At 44.3% G+C, this 18,866-nt stretch overlaps 1 protein-coding gene across 6 annotated transcripts in view; it reads right to left on the bottom strand.

Annotated features, from left to right (window-relative positions):
* DGKI (diacylglycerol kinase iota) overlaps nt 1–18,866 on the bottom strand; it is a 259,648-nt gene that overhangs the window by 140,009 nt on the left and 100,773 nt on the right. For all 6 annotated transcript variants that reach the window (XM_028746780.2, XM_077935076.1, XM_028746783.2 and 3 more), the window contains exon 2: nt 946–1,054. In XM_028746780.2, the coding sequence (XP_028602613.2) occupies nt 946–1,054 (109 nt within the window). The remainder of the gene's footprint in view (nt 1–945; nt 1,055–18,866) is intronic.

The following is an 18,866-nucleotide window of genomic DNA, read 5'->3' as shown; positions in this document are numbered from 1 at the left end:
ACACCCTACACCATCCCACCACTCCTGTCGTTCGCCTGCTCACTCGCGCCCACCTCCGCTACTGCCCACCCACTCACCCATCCCTCAAGCACCCACTCACTGCCATCTGTCTACTCCCTCCCTCACCGTCCCCCCTCCTGACCACTTGCCAGCTGCCATTTCCCACCAACCCATCACCTCTGCCACTGCCGCCTTGGCCAACACTATCATGGCCTCAGGAGAAGCCACTGCAGCCTTGGGGGAGCCTGGCACATCCTGAGTTGAAGCCAGTGCGTCCAGCCCAACCGACACCAACACCAGCGTAATTCCAGAAGCCAGCTTCCAGAAGTGTTGTGACGGAACGAGGAAGAAGAGTGGCAACGTGTGGGAGCAATCTAGGTCTGCTTCTGTTTTTTGGCCCTGCACCCTGGTGTGAGCCAGCTGACTCGCACCACAGGGCAGGATGTAAAAACGCCCATCTTTTGGTCCTGTGCATTTGTCAGTCCAAGGTGTCCTGCTTAAAATGAGACACCTGTGCAATATGTAATGTGTGAAAATTCAAAGGGAATGTTACAGGGACACACCCTTTGCCCACAGAAGATTAATGTTGGTTCGTTTTAAGTCTTTTGTGAGGGTCTTCCTTGATGGAGAAGTGATTGCCAATAGAAAAAAAATTAGGTATCTGGGATCTTAAAGTAGCTGTGACTGGACAAAAGCTGCCCCTACCTGGCTCCCAAATGCAAAGGTATCAGGAAAGAAAGGAGACTAACTCAGCTATTATACCCTGTCTACATAAAGAAGACATTCTAGAGGTTTCCTGCCATGCAACGCTCTTGGCAGTCTTCAATCATTCAAACACCAACCTACAGTTATTTGAACTCTGTCTACTAGAAATGTCAACCAAGCTATTATTTGCGCCAAGGACATAACAGTACTAAATATCCAGAACAAAAAAGAAACACCTACACTCCATTCTAGTGCCATTCTGAGCTCCTTCACTGGGCCGTTGGTGATGGCAATGTTGAGGTTTTGAACAGGAGCCAAATGCTGAAGGCCGGATCTGGAAATTGCTTTCCTGCAAGAAGAAAAAAGAAGGAAGCTATATAACTGAAGCTATAATTCCAGATTATTTCATTTTACCCTTATTAATCTATACATAGGAAACCAAGGAATGTACAGTTGAATAATTCATTGTTCCACAAACAGTGTAGGTAATGACTCTTCCATGGATTCTGTGTAATAATAATAATAATAATAATAATAATAATAATATTTTTTTAATACCCCGCCCATCTGGCTGGGCTTCCCCAGCCACTCTGGGCGGCTTCCAACAAAATATTAAAATACAGTAATACATTAAAAGCTTCCCTAAACTGGGCTGCCTTCAGGTGTCTTCTAAAAGTCTGGTAGTTGTTCTCTTTGACATCTGATGGGAGGACGTTCCACAGGGCAGGTGCCACTACCGAGAAGGCCCTCTGCCTGGTTCCCTGTAACTTGGCTTCTCACAGTGAGGGAACCACCAGAAGGCCCTCAGCGCTGGACCTCAGTGTCCAGGTAGAACGATGGGGGGATGTCTTTCCTTCTGGATAGGCTGCACAGGATTGCACTGCTCAACCCTTTCCATACATTCAATATCTGTGAATGGTGGTTGGGTGGGGGGTGGAGAGCTGCTAGTGTACTAATGGATCTGTGATCTGGACCTGCTTCCATCCACTCTAGGAAAATCTCAGATCAATCCAAATTGGCCTGATTTGCTCTGGGATCTTTGATATGTCCAATGCCAGTGCACATTCTCTACAGACACAATAGCAGTGTTTCAGGGAAATGGAATAATGATTCATTTCATAACTACCATTCAGTAAAGTAAAACATTCAATTAAAAGAAAAACATTTCAGCCAAGAGCAAGAAACTAAAAATAGTTACAATAACTATGAACAAACAATATAGCAATATACAATGAACACTTATAACACAATGTGTGTATTTAAATATAAAGATACACAGAGACACATCTTCTCTATTTTCTGCAATAGGCTTTAGCTAGGCTGATGTTCCAGCTCACCCACAATATGAACCTGAAACATTTTCTACTTCTCTTGGCTTAAAAGAGATAAATGTGACTTCCTGAAAATGCTACAAATGCCGTTGGGTGGAGCGTCACCCAAAGGCACTTCCAACATAGCTAGGATGGAAAGCCAAACAATCCCAAGGCCAGTAACTGCAGCCTCAACCTCTAACCTCTCTTGTGGACATTCAGCATGTTCACATTACTCATGCCAAGGATCTCTGTATCCCTGCACCCATCCTGTTCTATTTATGTATTGCAATGATGGAAATGCCTGTCGCCTGTTTCTTCTTCTCTTTCTGTACTTCTAACTCAGGCGTTGCCAACATGAAACTCTGATGATGCTGTTGGACTCCAACTCCTTTCCAAGCCCCAGCCAACACAGCCGATGGTCCAGGATGATGGGAGCTGTAGTCCAACAACATCTGGAAGGCAACATGCTGGCTATTCTGATCTAGAATATGTTGTTGACAGTCTTGTACTGCTAGTGGAAGCCCATGCAAGGACTTCTACTAGTGCAACCAAGGCTTCCCCCATCCCACCCCACCCCACCATCCTCTACCTGCACCCCAAATGGGCTCAGTCAGGAGAACCTTCAGAACAGGGGAGGGGAGAGCTTGTTCCATCAGGAAAGCAGAAAGCCTTGCACTGATGCAGTTATCTCCTTAGCCCTGTGCTGAATCCCTCCCACTGTGCCCAAGCAGAATTAATGCGTACTTGATGCACACAGTACAAAATGCCCTTCTCTCCACTGTTGAAACAATTCTTTAAGTCCAGCTGCGTAAGACGGGTCCTTCACTGTCTAATAACAACATTGCCTTCCCATTACAATGGATGGTTTTGAATTATCTTTTTGGTTGCAAGTAACTGGGAAATCAAGACGCAAGCAAGCTCTGAGATTGCACTTGCCAAGAGAGGGCAGACAGAGCCAATTTATACATTATGAATTGGCCCTGAAATGTGCCACTAACACATGAGGAGTGTGCAGAGAGAGGCAGAAGTAATAGCAGAAATTCCCTGACCCTTCATGTGCCCCATGCATGGAAGGGGGTTTCCTTCTTGCGCAGAACACTATGCGCACGCCCAGAATGGACCAGCAAATAGTTACATGAACAGTTAATTTACAGTTAATTTTTGCACTTATCCAAACTGATTCTTCCTGTGTTCATTGGACCATTCTAAACAAGCAGGGGGAGAGGATACCCACCCAACATATTTCTCTCCTCAGTACTGGCCCAGGAAAGTTTGCTGCCTGAAGCGGAAGTCTAAAAGGCACCCCCACCACCACCATGGCAAATATTTTAAAACAAGGTCTGGGAACGATTTTCAGTCCAAAGGTTACATTGCCTCATGAGCAGCCTTTCAGAGCCCACACAGCACTCCTCCTTCCAAGCAAGCAAAACAGTTAAAGGACACTCTCCAGCCAGGTAAAAAGGAGTGTGCAGAATCAGGCCAGTGAGGGGTGTGACAGGAGTGTAACCTAGGCTGACCCCTGTGGGCCAGGTGGCAAGGCCTGGGAGGCTACATTTGACTCCCAAATCTGAGGTTTCCAAACCCTGCTTTAAAAGGTCTTACCACACCCTACACCTTATATCTAACTTATGGGGCACGAAAGGTGATACAGGTGGTAGCCATTTTAGGCATGTCCAATTGACGCTTGGCCACTGACGCCCAGGTCCTTTGGGACCCAGAAGAGTGGGAATGGGGGCAGAAAGGGGTGGGGCAGGAGCTGAATAGGGTGGAGTGGGCTTATGCATGCCCTGTCAATGCGTGTAGGGGCCCAGAACAGAACCCCCTTACAAAATGGTCACTGCCTGTATATAAATATATCTACAAATAAATAAACTCTCCCTTTTCTTTCATGGTGCCAACGGAAGCAGATTTCATCCGCTTGCTGTGCAAAAGCCCAATCCTTCTCTTCTTTGCTTTCTTGTTTTGAACAACCAAGGTCAAACATACCTAATGCCTCTTAATGGGGACATTTGACTCCCTCTCAGTTCCATTTCTTTAAAACAGGGGTGACGAACACAGTGCCCTGAAGACAGGTTTGCTGGACTACAAGTCCCCTCATGCCTGATCATTGCTCATGCTGGCTAGAACCGATGGCATGTCCTTCAATATTTCTCCCATGAAAACAGGGGTGTCCCATTCCATAATGATAATGTTACTATTTACACCCCAAACATCTTACTGGGTTGCCCCAGCCACACTGGGCAGCTTCCAACATATATAAAAGCATAATAAAACATTAAACATTAAGGGGGGGACCCTTCCCTATAAAGGATTGCCTTCAGACAGCTTGGAAGTTTGGATAACTCCATACCATCCAACATTTCTCCAATGAAAATAAGGACATCCTAAGGAAAAGCAGGTGGTGCTGTGGGTTAAACCACAGAGCCTAGGGCTTGCCGATCAGAAGGTCGGTGGTTTGAATCCCTGCGACGGGGTGAGCCCCCGTTGCTTGGTCTCTGCTCCTGCCAACCTAGCAGTTTGAAAGCACGTCAAAGTGCAAGTAAATAAATAGGTACCGCTCCGGAGGGAAGTTAAACAGCGTTTCTGTACGCTGCTCTGGTTTGCCAGAAGCGGCTTAGTCATGCTGGCCACATGACCCGGAAGCTGTACACCGGCTCCCTCAGCCTGTAAAGCGAGATGAGTGCCACAACCCCAGAGTCGGCAATGACTGGACCTAATGGTCGGGGGTCCCCCTTTCCTTACCCTTAAGGAAAAGTGGGACATTCCAGGATCAAATCAGAAACGGGGACGGCTTCTCTATATCAGGGATGTCCCTGGAAAATAGGGTCTGAGATGGGAATTGTAGTCCACCATTATTTGAATAGTTGGCATTAGGAATTGTATTATAATTTGGCATGGATATAATGAGGCTATTATTGGATTATTGTAATTGAAAACTTATAAAAATTATTATCAAAAAAACCAACATCATTATTTCTGGAGAGCATTAGGTTGGCTACCCTTGGTCTAGATTAAAACGTTAGCTGCCACTCTGACAAACAAGCAAACAAAAAGGCTAATAAGCAGTACTTCTGTCTTGGCAACAGAAAGCAATGCAGCAGAACTTGTGATTGACAAACAGAACCCCATTCCAACTGTATGTCATAAGGCCTAAGCATTCTAACAGTGCCTCCCCACCCCCCAAAGAAAAGCAAACAGGTTTTCTTTCACAATAGCATTCCAGTAATACAATAGCTATTTACAAATGGCCATCTGTCAGGGCTTCTTTAGCTGTGATTGCTGCCTTGCAGGGTCTTGGACTAGGTGGTCCTTGGGATCTCTTCCAATCCGACAATTCTATGAAATTGTATAAATCTCTCAAACTAGGTAGCACTAAAGGTCAGGAGTTCCAGGGCATGCACAAAAAGCCAGATTGAGAGAAAGAGGCACTCGTTAAATAACACATTTCCAAATATATTTCTTTGCCACCTCATTATCATCCAGCTGGCTTTCTGTACTACAGTATGTCCGAGAAATGTCTGCTTTATTAGCAATGTTCTAGCACACCAGCCCAGTAGAGACATCACCTTGCCAACAAAGGTCCACATAGTAAAAGCTATGGTTTTCCCAGTAGTGATGTATGGAAGTGAGAGCTGGACCATAAAGAAGGCTGATCGCCGAAGAATTGATGCTTTTGAATTATGGTGCTGGAGGAGACTCTTGAGAGTCCCATGGACTGCAAGAAGATCAAACGTATCCATTCTTAAGGAAATCAGCCCTGAGTGCTCACTGGAAGGACAGATCCTGAAGCTGAGACTCCAATACTTTGGCCACCTCATGAGAAGAGAAGACTCCCTGGAAAAGAACCTGATGTTGGGAAAGATGGAGAGCACAAGGAGAAGGGGACGGCAGAGGACGAGATGGTTGGATAGTGTTCGCGAAGCTACCAGCATGAGTTTGACCAAACTGCGGGAGGCAGTGGAAGACAGAAGTGCCTGGCGTGCTCTGGTCCATGGGGTCACAAAGAGTCAGACACGACTAAACGACTAAACAACAACAAAGCACACCAGCCCACTTTGGATGAAACAATAAACTATAGCTGGTCATTATGAGAATCCTTTGGATCATTTCATTGGTGGGCTTCCTACTTGCTCTCCCTTCTCCTCTTCCTCTCATGATGGAAGCAGATGTAAAATTTCTGGTTATGGTTTGGCGCAAGTATTTTCCCCTTTTCATCCAAATACAGGGAACTATGGTTTGTACAAACCATAGTTAAATAACATACCAGGATGGAAACCCTCCACCTATTGCCATTAGGGAGAGTTTGAATGTGCATTTCCTCCCTCTGTGACAATAATGACTATATTAGGGCTGTAACCCTTGATCAATTTTAGAGTAATTGACTACAAAACTTTTAAACTGACTAACAGGTCATGCCTGATTAATGAAGCAACTTACATACTTACAGAAATTGCAGGTGCCTGCACTATCTTAGAAGAGGCATTTCCCATGTACATATGTCATCTAAAAATATTCAGAACTATTGTTTTAGTTCTTTAAAAGTAGATGCAGAGTTAATCAAACAACTAAAACTAATTTAATTAGATGACTAAAAATGACCCTTAATTGGGTGAAACGATTACTATATATTGATTGCAGTAAGCCTTTAAGAAAAATCAATTACTCGATTCCAGCCCCCATAATTCCTGGCTGTTGGCCTTGTTGGCTGTGACTGATGGAAGTACCGTAGTATCCAGACAGGTTCCCCACTCCCTGTTCTAAAGTGAGTTGCATTCAATTTTATTAATTAGCAGCCCTAGGGGACTGAATAACAGAAGGAAAATGATAAATAATAAAAGTGAATAATTAGCAAGGTAAATTCTGCAGCCAATATCATTCCCAGAATCATTGTTAAACGAATTACTGTGGCTGCGTTATTTGCCACAGCTCATCCAAAATCAAATCCTGAACTGGATTTCACGGGCATCCAAATGTCTACCCAGCCTCCAACAATAAGCTATCAATGAACCATGGCCAGCTAAGGTAAACATGCCTGACGAATGGCTACAGGTGGTCCTTATGTCACACCTCAGATACAATTTCAGGTCAGGATTAGAAGTGGGTGAACTTCTTGTAACAATACCCCAACATTGGCTGAGACCTCCTGAAATGTGATCTAGTGATGATGTACTTTCCAACAGCACGCCTGGCTATGTTTCTCCAGAAACAACTTACGTAAATCTGCCAGGTAAGGATTTATGGTTCTGAATCAGGAGGTAAACAATGCGGGACTGTTATGGAAACATTTCTAAATCAATTTGTACTTTAAGACTTCCGGCTGAGATATGGGTTGCATGACAGCCTCAACATAACAAAACAAAAAGGCTCCTTCAAATCCATTGCTTTTCAGGATACAGAATTGGGGATGGGCTCAGCAGCGTTGCAGGAGGGAATAAAAGAAGTAAGAAATTTGATTCTGAAATGATTTTAGAATGTATTTCAATTAATTGACTGTGACTTTATGTAAACTCTGCTATTTTTACTATTGTTAGCCTCTCTGAGCCCGGCTTTGGCTGGGGAGGGAGGGATATAAATAAATTTATTTTATTATTATTATTATTATTATTATTATTATTATTATTATTATTATTTTGAATTTGCCAGTGTTACCCTCATGCTGACACCTTCTTGAAAGAAACATTGGAGGGTGAAAATTCTGCTACCCCCAAGTTCCCTGTTTCAGAGCTTGGGTGTGTGTGTGTGTGTGTGTGTGTGTGTATCAGAATAACTTCTGGAGTAATCTGGTGATTGCCAAATGTCCAAGAGCACTCTGCTTGCCCTAGCCTAAGGGTAGCTAATGCTATATCATCAGACTACAGTTCCCATCATCCCTGACCATTGGCCATGTTAGATGGGGCTAATAGGATTTGATGTCCACCAAAATCTGGAGTGCACCATGTTCACTACCCCTGCCCTAGCTCACAACAGCATGTTCCTGATATGTTGCTTCCTCTTGTGTCTCGACCTCTGTTCTAATGATGAATGGCCTGGATCTAGCCTACTTGAGGGAGTTCTTATGGGAGATCACTCATAGATCCTTTTTAAAGGAACCACGGGGGAAGCTTGCTCTATGATCCTGTGCCACGAAAGGTGTCATCTGGGATGGGGAAGGAGAAACAAAGAGAAGGACTTTGGATCACCAATTTTATGGGATACTTTCATGAAGAATCCTCAGACCTGAACTTTAGAAGCCTTTTTTCCTTACATGACTTCTGTTGTTGACTAATTTATAGACTTCTATTTTTATACAGTTATTAATAGTGAATGTGAACCAAAAAAAAAAAAAGCCTCGAGAAAGCCAGGATATAAATATACTGGTGGCTGCTCTGGAGGTCAGATGTGGTCCTTGAGGACTTCAGCACATGAAGCAGTTGAACTTGAGGAAGGAGAGAGGACAACATGGTGAATACCAGTTTTGCTTCCATCTGGATCAAGATACAATGGTTTAAGCTCTACTTACAACCCACGATCAAACCATGGTTTGCAGTCCTACCTTGCACTCTACTTACATTTGAACCCACTACATCTTTCTGGTTTAAGAAACCCCAGAAGCACTGAATTAAGGTGCAAGAGAAGAGAAGAAAAAAAGAGAGAGCACGCAGACACTGTACTCATTTTTAGTTGGGGGGGGGTGAATGTGATCTGTTGTACAAAGATAATTTCATCTGAACTGGGCCAATATCACCTCCATGATGGATGAGTTGTTGCTTTCAAACTGCTGGGTGGGCAGAAGCTCGGACAGAGCAACTGGGAGCTGTCATGGATAATAATAATAATAATAATAATAATAATAACAATAATAATAATAATAATAATAATAATAATAATAATAATAATAATTTATTATTTATACCCCGCCCATCTGGCTGAGCTTCCCCAGCCACTCTGGGCGGCTCCCAATCAGTGTTAAAAACAGTACAGCGTTACATATTAAAAACTTCCCTGAACAGGGCTGCCTTAAGATGTCTTCTGAATGTCAGGTAATTATTTATCTCTTTGACATCTGATAGGAGGGTGTTCCACAGGGTGGGGGCCACTACCGAGAAGGCCCTCTGTCTGGTTCCCTGTAGACTCACTTCTCGCAATGAGGGAACCACCAGAAGGCCCTCGGCGCTGGATCTCAGTGTCCGGGCTGAATGATGGGGATGGAGACGCTCCTTCAGGTATACAGGACCAAGGCCGTTTAGGGCTTTAAAGGTCAGCACCAACACTTTGAATTGTGCTCAGAAACATACTGGGAGCCAATGCAGATCTGTTAGAACCGGTGTTATGTGGTCCCGGCGGCCACTCCCAGTCACCAGTCTAGCTGCCGCATTCTGGATTAATTGCAGTTTCCAGGTCACCTTCAAAGGTAGCCCCACGTAGAGCGCGTTGCAGTAGTCCAAGCATGAGATAACTAGAGCATGCACCACTCTGGCAAGACAGTTTGCGGGCAGGTAGGGTCTCAGCCTACGTACCAGGTGGAGCTGGTAGACAGCTGCCCTGGACACAGAGTTAACCTGCGCCTCCATGGACAGCTGTGAGTCCAAAATGACTCCCAGGCTGCGCACCTGGTCCTTCAGGGGCACAGTTACCCCATTCAAGACCAGGGAATCCCCCACACCAACCCGCTCCCTGTCCCCCAAAAACAGTACTTCTGTCTTGTCAGGATTCAACCTCAATCTGTTAGCCGCCATCCAACCTCCAACCGCCTCCAGGCACTCACACAGGACCTTCACCGCCTTCACTGGTTCTGATTTAAAGGAGAGGTAGAGCTGGGTGTCATCTGCATACTGATGAACACCCAGTCCAAACCCTTTAGTTGAGACTCCTGCATTGCAGGGGGTTGAGCTAGATGATCCTCAGGATTCTGTGGTTTTAGTGGATCTGCTCTGAGTAAAGTTTAGTTGAATACTTGCCATGTTCTACCCCCAGTGTCAGAGGCAATACACCTCTTAAAGTAGCTGCTGGAAGTTGCAAATGGAGATGCATCATATTGGTCTGCTGTGAAAAGCAGACTCAGCAAATTCCACCGTCATCTGTTCCCCTTTGTCTTTGCACAGAATTACAGTGTGAGAATATGGCTAACCTGATCCAAAACACCCACCCACCCCACTCACACACGAAAACAAAGATCACCACAGCCAGTCACAAGCAAACAATCACACCCTAGGCCAACCCCAACCTCTCTCACCACCAAAGGAACACAAGTGAACAACACAAGCAACGCTGACACCAAACTCTACATACATTAAGCATAATAGAAACACCGCTACCCGACCCCACCCCCATCCATCTCCCCTCCCTCCACCCCCCTTTCTTTTTTTCTTTCTTTCTTTCTTTTTTTTTTTCTTCTCCCCCTAATGCCTCAACAAATGAAACGGATTTGCAAAAATGTTGCATGGGGAAAAAAATACGAGGCATTACACTTACACTGTAAAACAAGAAAACCCTTAATAAAATATTTAATAATAAAAAAAAAAGAATTACAGTGTGAGAGAGATCTGACATTCTACATTCATACAACTGAGAAACCAATAAAAGAAAAACTAGCCCATGAGTAGGCAAACTAAGGCCCGGGGACTGGATCCAGCCCAGTCGCCTTCTCAATCCGGCCCGCGGACAGTCCAGGAATCAGCGTATTTTAACATGAGTAGAATGTATCCTTTTATTTAAAATGCATCTCTGGGTTATTTGTGGGGCAGAGGATTTTGTTTATTTCTCCCCAAAAAATATAGTCCAGCCCCCCACAAGGTCTGAGGGCCCCTGCTGAAAAAGTTTGCTGACCCCTGAACTAGCCAGTCATTGAGAACAAAAACTGAACATCACAGGCAACAACTCCCATTTTAACGGTCTTGCTACATTCCTTAACTTTACATGCCCTTCAACATTTCTCTGACAAAAAATAGGAACATCCTATTCCATACCCTCCAACATTTTTCTGGCGATTTTCATTGACAAATTACTCAGAGCTCAACTGTTTACTCAGAGGATCCACTGTTGATTCAATAAGGGCAGAGCTTGATTCTCTGCCCTAAGCCTTGTTTTGATCAACCCTCTCCTAACACTCTGGGCATGTAGGAAATCCCATATAGCAACCCTCAAGGGAACTGCTTTGCATACAGAGCTGTGCCTGAGTCTCTAAGAGGCATAAAATGCAATTAGCCAACAGCATTAATCTCATTAAAATATCTCCCCGGGGCATTAGTACTACCTATTTCAAAAAAGGAAAGAGTGTCTATTGCCCAGGTATTGAACGCGTTTAGCAGACTACAGTCCCTTTTGCTCATCTTGCACAGTTCAGTCCAGTATCGAAGCTGGGTGCAAATGCACCCTCTTATTGGCCCCCAAACATCTGCCCTTTGAAAACTGTAGTTTCTCAGCTCGGCACTCAGAAGACTGACAAGAGGTTTGCCCATTAAGACGTTTAAAATAATCTATCAACCTGCAGTACTGATGTCCAGGGCAGAATTCTGGCTCATTTCTGCATACATAGAGGTTGTGAAGCATAGAATCAGACACATTGTGCCTCTTCCATATGTTGTTGGAAACCAGCTCCCATCAGCCCCAGCTAGCATAATAATAATAATAATAATAATAATAATAATAATAATAATAATAATAATTTTTTATTTGTACCCCGCCTTGCCTGGCTGGAGCCGGGCTCAGAGCGGCTAACATTATATAAATAATGCAATATGCATAAAAACAAGCAATCAATCTACAATCCTCAGGTTAAAATTGAAAGCAGTTAATACTTGCCAGGACCACCTGTTTCCACTGATATTATAAGGACCTGAGAGTGGGCTGGGAAACCTCCTTCATGCTTGTTCTTATACAAAGAGAAAATGAGTCAGACTGAACCCTGACCAAAAGCCTGGTGGAACAGCTCCGTCTTGCAGGCTCTGCGGAAGGATATCAAATCTCTCAGGGCCCTGGTCTCTTGTGAGAGAGCATTCCACCAAGCCGGGGCCACGGCCGAAAAGGCCCTGGCTCTGGTCAAGGCCAGTCTAATCTCCCTGGGGCTCAGAATCTTTAGGATGTTGTTATTTGCAGACCATAAGGTCCTACGTGGGACATACCAGGAGAGGCGGTCCCATAGGTACGAGGGTCCTAGGCTGTATAGGGCTTTAAAGGTTAAAACCAACACCTTAAACCTGACCCTGTACTCCACCGGGAGCCAGCGCAGCTGGTATAGCACTGGGTGAATGTGATCCCGTGACTAGGACCCCGTAAGGAGTCTCATTGCAGCATTCTGCACCCGTTGGAGTTTCTGGGTCAGTTTCAAGGGCAGCCCCACATAGAGTGAGTTACAATAATCAAGCCTGGAGGTGACCGTCACATGGATCAGAGTGGCGAGGTCGGGGCGAGAGAGGTAAGGGACCAACTGCTTAGCTTGGTGGAGATGGAAAAATACAGCCTTTGTTATAGCTGTAACCTGTGCCTCCATAGAAAAGGAGGCATCGAAGATTACATCCAAACTCTTGACGGAAGGCGCTGGCACTAATTGCAAGGGATGGGAGTTGGTCCCCCAATCGCATATTGTCTCGACCCAGCCAAAGGACCTCAGTTTTCGAAGGATTTAACTTCAACTGGCTCCTATGCAGCCATCCAGCCATGATGGTCCCTGATGGCCAGGAAGGATAGGAGCTGTAGTTCACCAACATCTGGAGAACACCATCTTGACTAGCCATGTACATGTTTCCCTCCTCTTGCAATGGAATGATTGAGTTAACAAATAGCCGAGGTAAGAAAATAGATTTTCAGAAAGCACATGACTATTCCCTGATATTTTTTCTCAATCTGCTAAATGGGGGGAAAGGATAGTGCTTCTGTTGTTGTTGCTGTTGTTGCTGCTGTTGTTGTTGTTGTTGTTGTTTCAGTAGCAATAATCCTTCCTATCTTTTCTTTTTTACACCTGTGCTTTTCTTTCCAAAGGATACAATGAAGAGGACATGCAATCACTCGCTATCTGGAGCTAAGTAGAAAGAACTCTGGATGGAGTAAGAAATGCAAATCCTTTAATGAAGGATGCTTCCCTACTTACATTGTAGGCATCGACATTTCTAATACTGCCTCATCTTCCTTAAAAAAACAAAACAGGACCATTTGGTCAAATCCTCCATGGATAGCATCAATTTAAATTAACTGAAATCCTGTGCCATTGTCTCTTTGTGAAACTGATATAAATAAACACTTACTTGAGCAGCACTTTGCCTTGATATTTGCTTTTTATGGCCCACCTTTCCACCAAATATGAGGTGGCATATTTGGCTCTCCCCTTCTCCATGTTTTCTTCACAACAACCTTGCAATATAGGCTAGGCTGAGAGATGGTGACCCGCCCAAGGGCACCCGACAAGCTTCACGTCTGAGTGGGGATTCAAAGTCACCCAGTCAGCATTATGCCTGTGCAGAAATCTGAATTCTGACCTTCCCAGTCCGACACTACTCACTATACCACACTGCCTAACCTCAATGCCTATTACATTTGTATTTTCTGTCCATAAACCAGTGTTTTCCCATGCAACCAAGTGCCCTACCATTTATGCAGGAAATGCTGTTTGAAAGCCAGAAGCTCCCCAATCTAATACCACCATAAGACCCATCCATATTTGAGAGAGAGGGCTGGTTGCCATGACAACCGTAGCCATTTTCACAGCAAGATAGCATCATTAGACCTAAAGAGACTACAAGCATTACAGCTATCTATCTATACACAGAGGGGGGGAGGAGGAGTGCAGACCCACCAGGGAAATCCCTGATTTAGAGAAGCCATCCCGGTTTCTGATTTGATCCCAGAATGTCCCTATTTTCATTGGAGGAATGTTGGAGGGTATGGAGTTATCCGACCCCTGAGCCATCTGTGTAGGGAAGTTTTTTTTAAAAATGTTTAATGTTTTATTATGTTTTTATATATGTTGGAAGCTGCCCAGAGTGGCTGGGGTAACCCAATAAGATGTGTGGGGTATAAATAGTAAAAATATTATTATGGAAAAGGATGTCCCTATTTTCATCAGAGAAATGTTGGCAGGTATGACATTGTAAAGGCCATTCAGAGAACTATCTTACATGGCCTAGTAAGTGGTACCCTCCATCTCAATGTTTTCCAACCTGATGCTCTTCAGCAGCTTTAGACTCCACCTCAGGCCAGGCTCAGCCAGCACAGCAGAATACTGGCTGGAGTTGACAAGAATTGTGATCCAAAAGGGAGACTGCGCACCAGATTGGAGGGACCAGGTCTATTCTGGCCAGTGGTGCTCTCTGAGGTGCCTCCCAGCACTGCGATGTCAGAGCCACTTAATTGAGTAGTAAGGCTTTTCAGTCACCTCACATTGCATTTCAGGAACATAGGAAACTGCCTTATACGGAGTCAGACTGCATCGTTATAATAATAATAATAATTTATTATTTATACCCCGCCCATCTGGCTGGGTTTCCCCAGCCACTCTGGGCGGCTTCCAACTAAATATTAAAAACAGTACAGCATCAAACATTAAAAACTTCCCTAAAGAGGGCTGCCTTCAGATGACTTTTAAAAGTAAAATAGTTGTTTATTGCTTTGACATCTGGTGGGAGGGCGTTCCACAGGGCAGGTGCCACTACCGAGAAGGCCCTCTGCCTGGTTCCCTGTAACCTTACTTCTCGCAATGAGGGAACCGCCAGAAGGCCCTCGGCGCTGGATCTCAGTGTCCGGGCTGAACGATGGGGGTGGAGACGCTCCTTCAGGTATACTGGACCGAGGCCATTTAGGGTCCATTTAACTCAGTATCCCATTGCCCTGGACAAACAGAAAAGCCTTGGGCTGTAGGGGGAAAGGGCTTCAGAGGGTAGGGAAGTGAGAAGAAGGACTGGTGTATTGGAAATACCTTTTGAAAATACCAGCAAGTAACATCCTCAGATGCTGCATTTAAACCCTAGAAATCATCACCAAAAGGCATTTAGCATGCCAAAAATGTGATTAGATAATATAAATAACAGAGAGGCAGCATGCAACTTGCAGAGTACTGCCCTGCCTTGGGCACCTGGAGCTGCTACCGAGCTTTAATAGAATCGGGAGAGGCTCTACTCATTATATGCACACATAAGCGCCAATAATCCCATCCAGCGAAGCTTGAGATACAGGCGTCATTCTGCGTATCAAAGACACCAGACAGAACTGCAAAATGCACTTGACAGATAATAATACCTTTCCTTCACACTAGGAAAATATTAACTTATTGCCCGTAGCGGAAAAACAAACAGCTGGTTGTCATGAGGCTTATTTTGATTAATTTGTGTGTGTGTTAAATGAAGATTTCAATATATGTACATTTATTCATTTGAATAAAATTGTCTTGTTTAAATTCATCTTGCGCTAACAAGGAACGAACCTGCTTTATTCCAAGTATAATAATAATAATAATAATAATAATAATAATAATAATAATAATAATATCTTTATTGTCATTGCCCCCTCTCGGGGACAACGAAATTACTTGGCTGCTCCATCCACCCAGGTAGGGCACTCCACACAAAATCAAAACAACTATAAAAACACTAATTAAAACAATACAGTATAATACAACAAGGAAGATTAGATGACTTTCAAAGTCCAGGCTTCCCATTCAGGGCCGAGATCACTCTGGAGAAGAAGCTGTTCTTAAGACGGCTCTTTCTTGTCTTCATCGTCCTGTATCTCCGTCCCGACGGCAGGAGCTTGAAGAGACAGTGACCAGGATGCGATGGATCTTTTACTATGTCCAGTGCCTTCCTATGGCACCTTGTGGCATAAATCTGCTCTAAGGTGGAGAGTGGGCAGCCAACAATGCTCTCTGCTGCCTTAACAACTCTGCACAGCCCCCACAGTATGGGCGTTCTGGGGTCATTGTGGAGGATATTCTTTCAATTTGGATAAGAATTCACCTCCTACAGCACCTTACATATATCAAGCATCCTCATATTTGGGGGGGGGGCGATTAAGCAGTGAGTCAAATCCTGGCACGAAACTCCATGTGTAGGCAAAATGGCACTGACATAATGTGCTCAGTTACAGCGCTTTCCAACACAGGCTAGGATATTAGCATCTGCTTCCTGAGTCTGGCTTTTGATCAGGCCAACATATTGTTTTCTATCTATAAAGCTCAAAGCAGAATTATTTATCCTCACTTTCAGAGTGAGTCAGTGGCAGAATCAGCATCAAATCCAGGGGCTTTGCAGGTCCCTCAGAACTGCATTCTGTGTAGCTCAGGCTGCAAATCTTACGTACACTTAACCTGGGAGTAAGTCTTACTGAACACAGGAGGACTTAGTTCTGAGCAAACACACAAAGGGTTGCACTGCTGCTATCAGGAAATGGGAAAGATCCTTCGCCTGAGATCCTAGACAGTTGCTGCTACTGTGCTCAGAGAAGGCAATACTGGATTAGGTGGGCCAAAGGTATAACACACGTTTATATGCTAGACATCAAGGCTGAGGAACCTCAGGTCCGGGGGATGCCTGTGGCCCTCAAGGCCTCACTACTTGGCCCTCAGAAGTCTTCCCTGGTCTCATCCTTTCTGGCCCTGTTTGCACTCTCCTTGGATGCTTCTGCCTGGCTGGAATGTGGGATAGGAACAATACAAGGATGCTTTGGGGTGAAAATCTGGATCGAACTACCCTTCCTAGCCTTATGGTTCCTTTTTTTAAAAAAAATATTATTAGTTTTCAATTTTTTTAAAAAAATCCAATATATGCCACATTGTATCAATACCAGATTACCCCACACATTTTTTTCATTAACATTAAAAAGTAATCAAAAAGAACAGATTTTTACCCTCCCCCCAAATCCCCAGACTTCCCTCCCTCCCTTCTTCTGGTTCTTTAGATAAACCAAATTATCTTAAATTTCAGATTCCTTTACTCAATTTTCCAACTATGTACTAAACAATTAAATTTGAGGTATACAGCACAGATATTTTAAACATTCAGACCACTTCATACATTACACATCTATGGTTTCATGCTATTCCCCTTTCAAAATTATCCTAAGTGTTGCTTTTTGCAAGCACTTAATCCATGCCTGCTGATGTCCCAATTCATTTACAACCGCTGGCCCCTAAATAAAAACAATTTTCCAGATTGTTACCCATTCTTTTTTTCTTACTTTGGCATATTTAAATCTCCTCCGAAAGAAGCCTCCCATTAGGACAATTCCCCATTTCAGGCCTCCTTCCTTCCAAATTTCTCTTTCAGACCCACTCTCCCTGTTCTGTCGGCAGGAAACCAGAAGTCCCCCTCGCCTTATGGTTTCTTAAATGATTGGCTTGGCTTTGATTCAGAAGGTTCCACGGAGAGAAAATCCCCATTATGACATTCTGGATTCCAAAATCAGAGTATATATCCTTCTTGGCTCAAACACAAGTCAAGCTCAGAAGTGATAGAAGCAGGAGCATATTCCATTAAAGCAGACTCTAGAAGCACCACAAAGATTAAACAAGGAATGGGTTTTGAATCTGGACACAGAGCTAATGTTTTCTCACATGTGTACCTGCCACCTGAAAGGCGGACAAAGGCTTTCATAAAAGGTTGAGGACTAAATTCCCTCCCCATTTGCTAATTCCCTCCTCATTTGATTTTTATCATTTGTCCATTCTCACTCCGTCCTAAAAAGGTTGTTTTCATTCCAGAGATAAACTGACTGATAAGCATGGCTCACAACAGATTGCTTGGCATTATGTAGACCAGGAATGATGAACCTGTAGTGCTTTTGGTGTTATCTGACCTACAACTACCATCAGCCCTAGCCAGAACAGCCTATTTTCAGGAATGATAGGAGTTGTAGCCCAACAACAATGGTTATTCATCCACCTTGCATGTAAAGGTAAAGGGACCCCAACCATTATGTCCAGTCACGGACGACTCTGGGCTCATCTCGCTTTACAGGCTGAGGGAGCCGGCGTGCAGCTTCCGGGACATGACTAAGCCACTTCTGGCAAACCAGAGCAGCACACGGAAACGCCATTTACCGTATTTTTCGCTCTATAACACGCACCCGACCATAACACGCACGTAGTTTTTAGAGGAGGAAAATCCGTAGGCATGCCACCCGTAGGCATTCCCTCCATAACACGCACAGACATTTCCCCTTACTTTCTAGGAGGAAAAAAGTGAGTGTTATGGTGCAAAAAATACGGTACCTTCCTGCCAGAGCTGTACCTATTTATCTACTTACACTTGACGTGCTTTCGAACTGCTAGGTTGACAGGAGCAGGGACCGAGCAATGGGAGCTCACCCCATCACGGGGATTTGAACTGCTGACCTTCTGATCGGCAAGTCCTAGGCTCTGTGGTTTAACCCACAGCGCCACCCGTGTCCCTCTTACCTCCCAAATTCAATCCCCAGCATCTTCAACTAGGGCTAGAAGAGACTCCCTGTCAGAAACCCAGATAGCTTTGGCCTGACTCAGTATAAGGCAGCTTCTTACATAATTAGAAGAGGAAAATCCTTGTTAAACAATCAATAGATTTTATTGCGTTAGCCGTGTGGCCATAGCATGATATACATAGAAATAACAACATAAAATGGGGGTGGGGAGATAAAGGTAGATATCGTCCTGGGCGAGTACTTAAAGAAAGGGGGGGAAAGGGGGGGATAACAAAAGGGACAGGGGATTTAAAACATCGAGTGACAGATAGTACAAAAACAGAAAGACAAAAAACTGCTGAGGCTGGCGGAGGATCATTAAAGGGTCCTTCGGCTCCTCAGATTTGTCCTAGCTCCATTGTCCTTGTATACTTGGAACTTCGTTCGGTTGTGCGGCATATCGACTGCAGCTGTGGTGTTAAAGAAGAAGTTAGTGCCGCTTTCCTC

Source organism: Podarcis muralis, chromosome 10 (genome assembly GCF_964188315.1).
Source record: "Podarcis muralis chromosome 10, rPodMur119.hap1.1, whole genome shotgun sequence".
Lineage (NCBI taxonomy): Eukaryota > Metazoa > Chordata > Lepidosauria > Squamata > Lacertidae > Podarcis > Podarcis muralis.
Note: the sequence above shows the minus strand (reverse complement) of the source record. Positions and strands in the feature narration are given on the sequence as shown.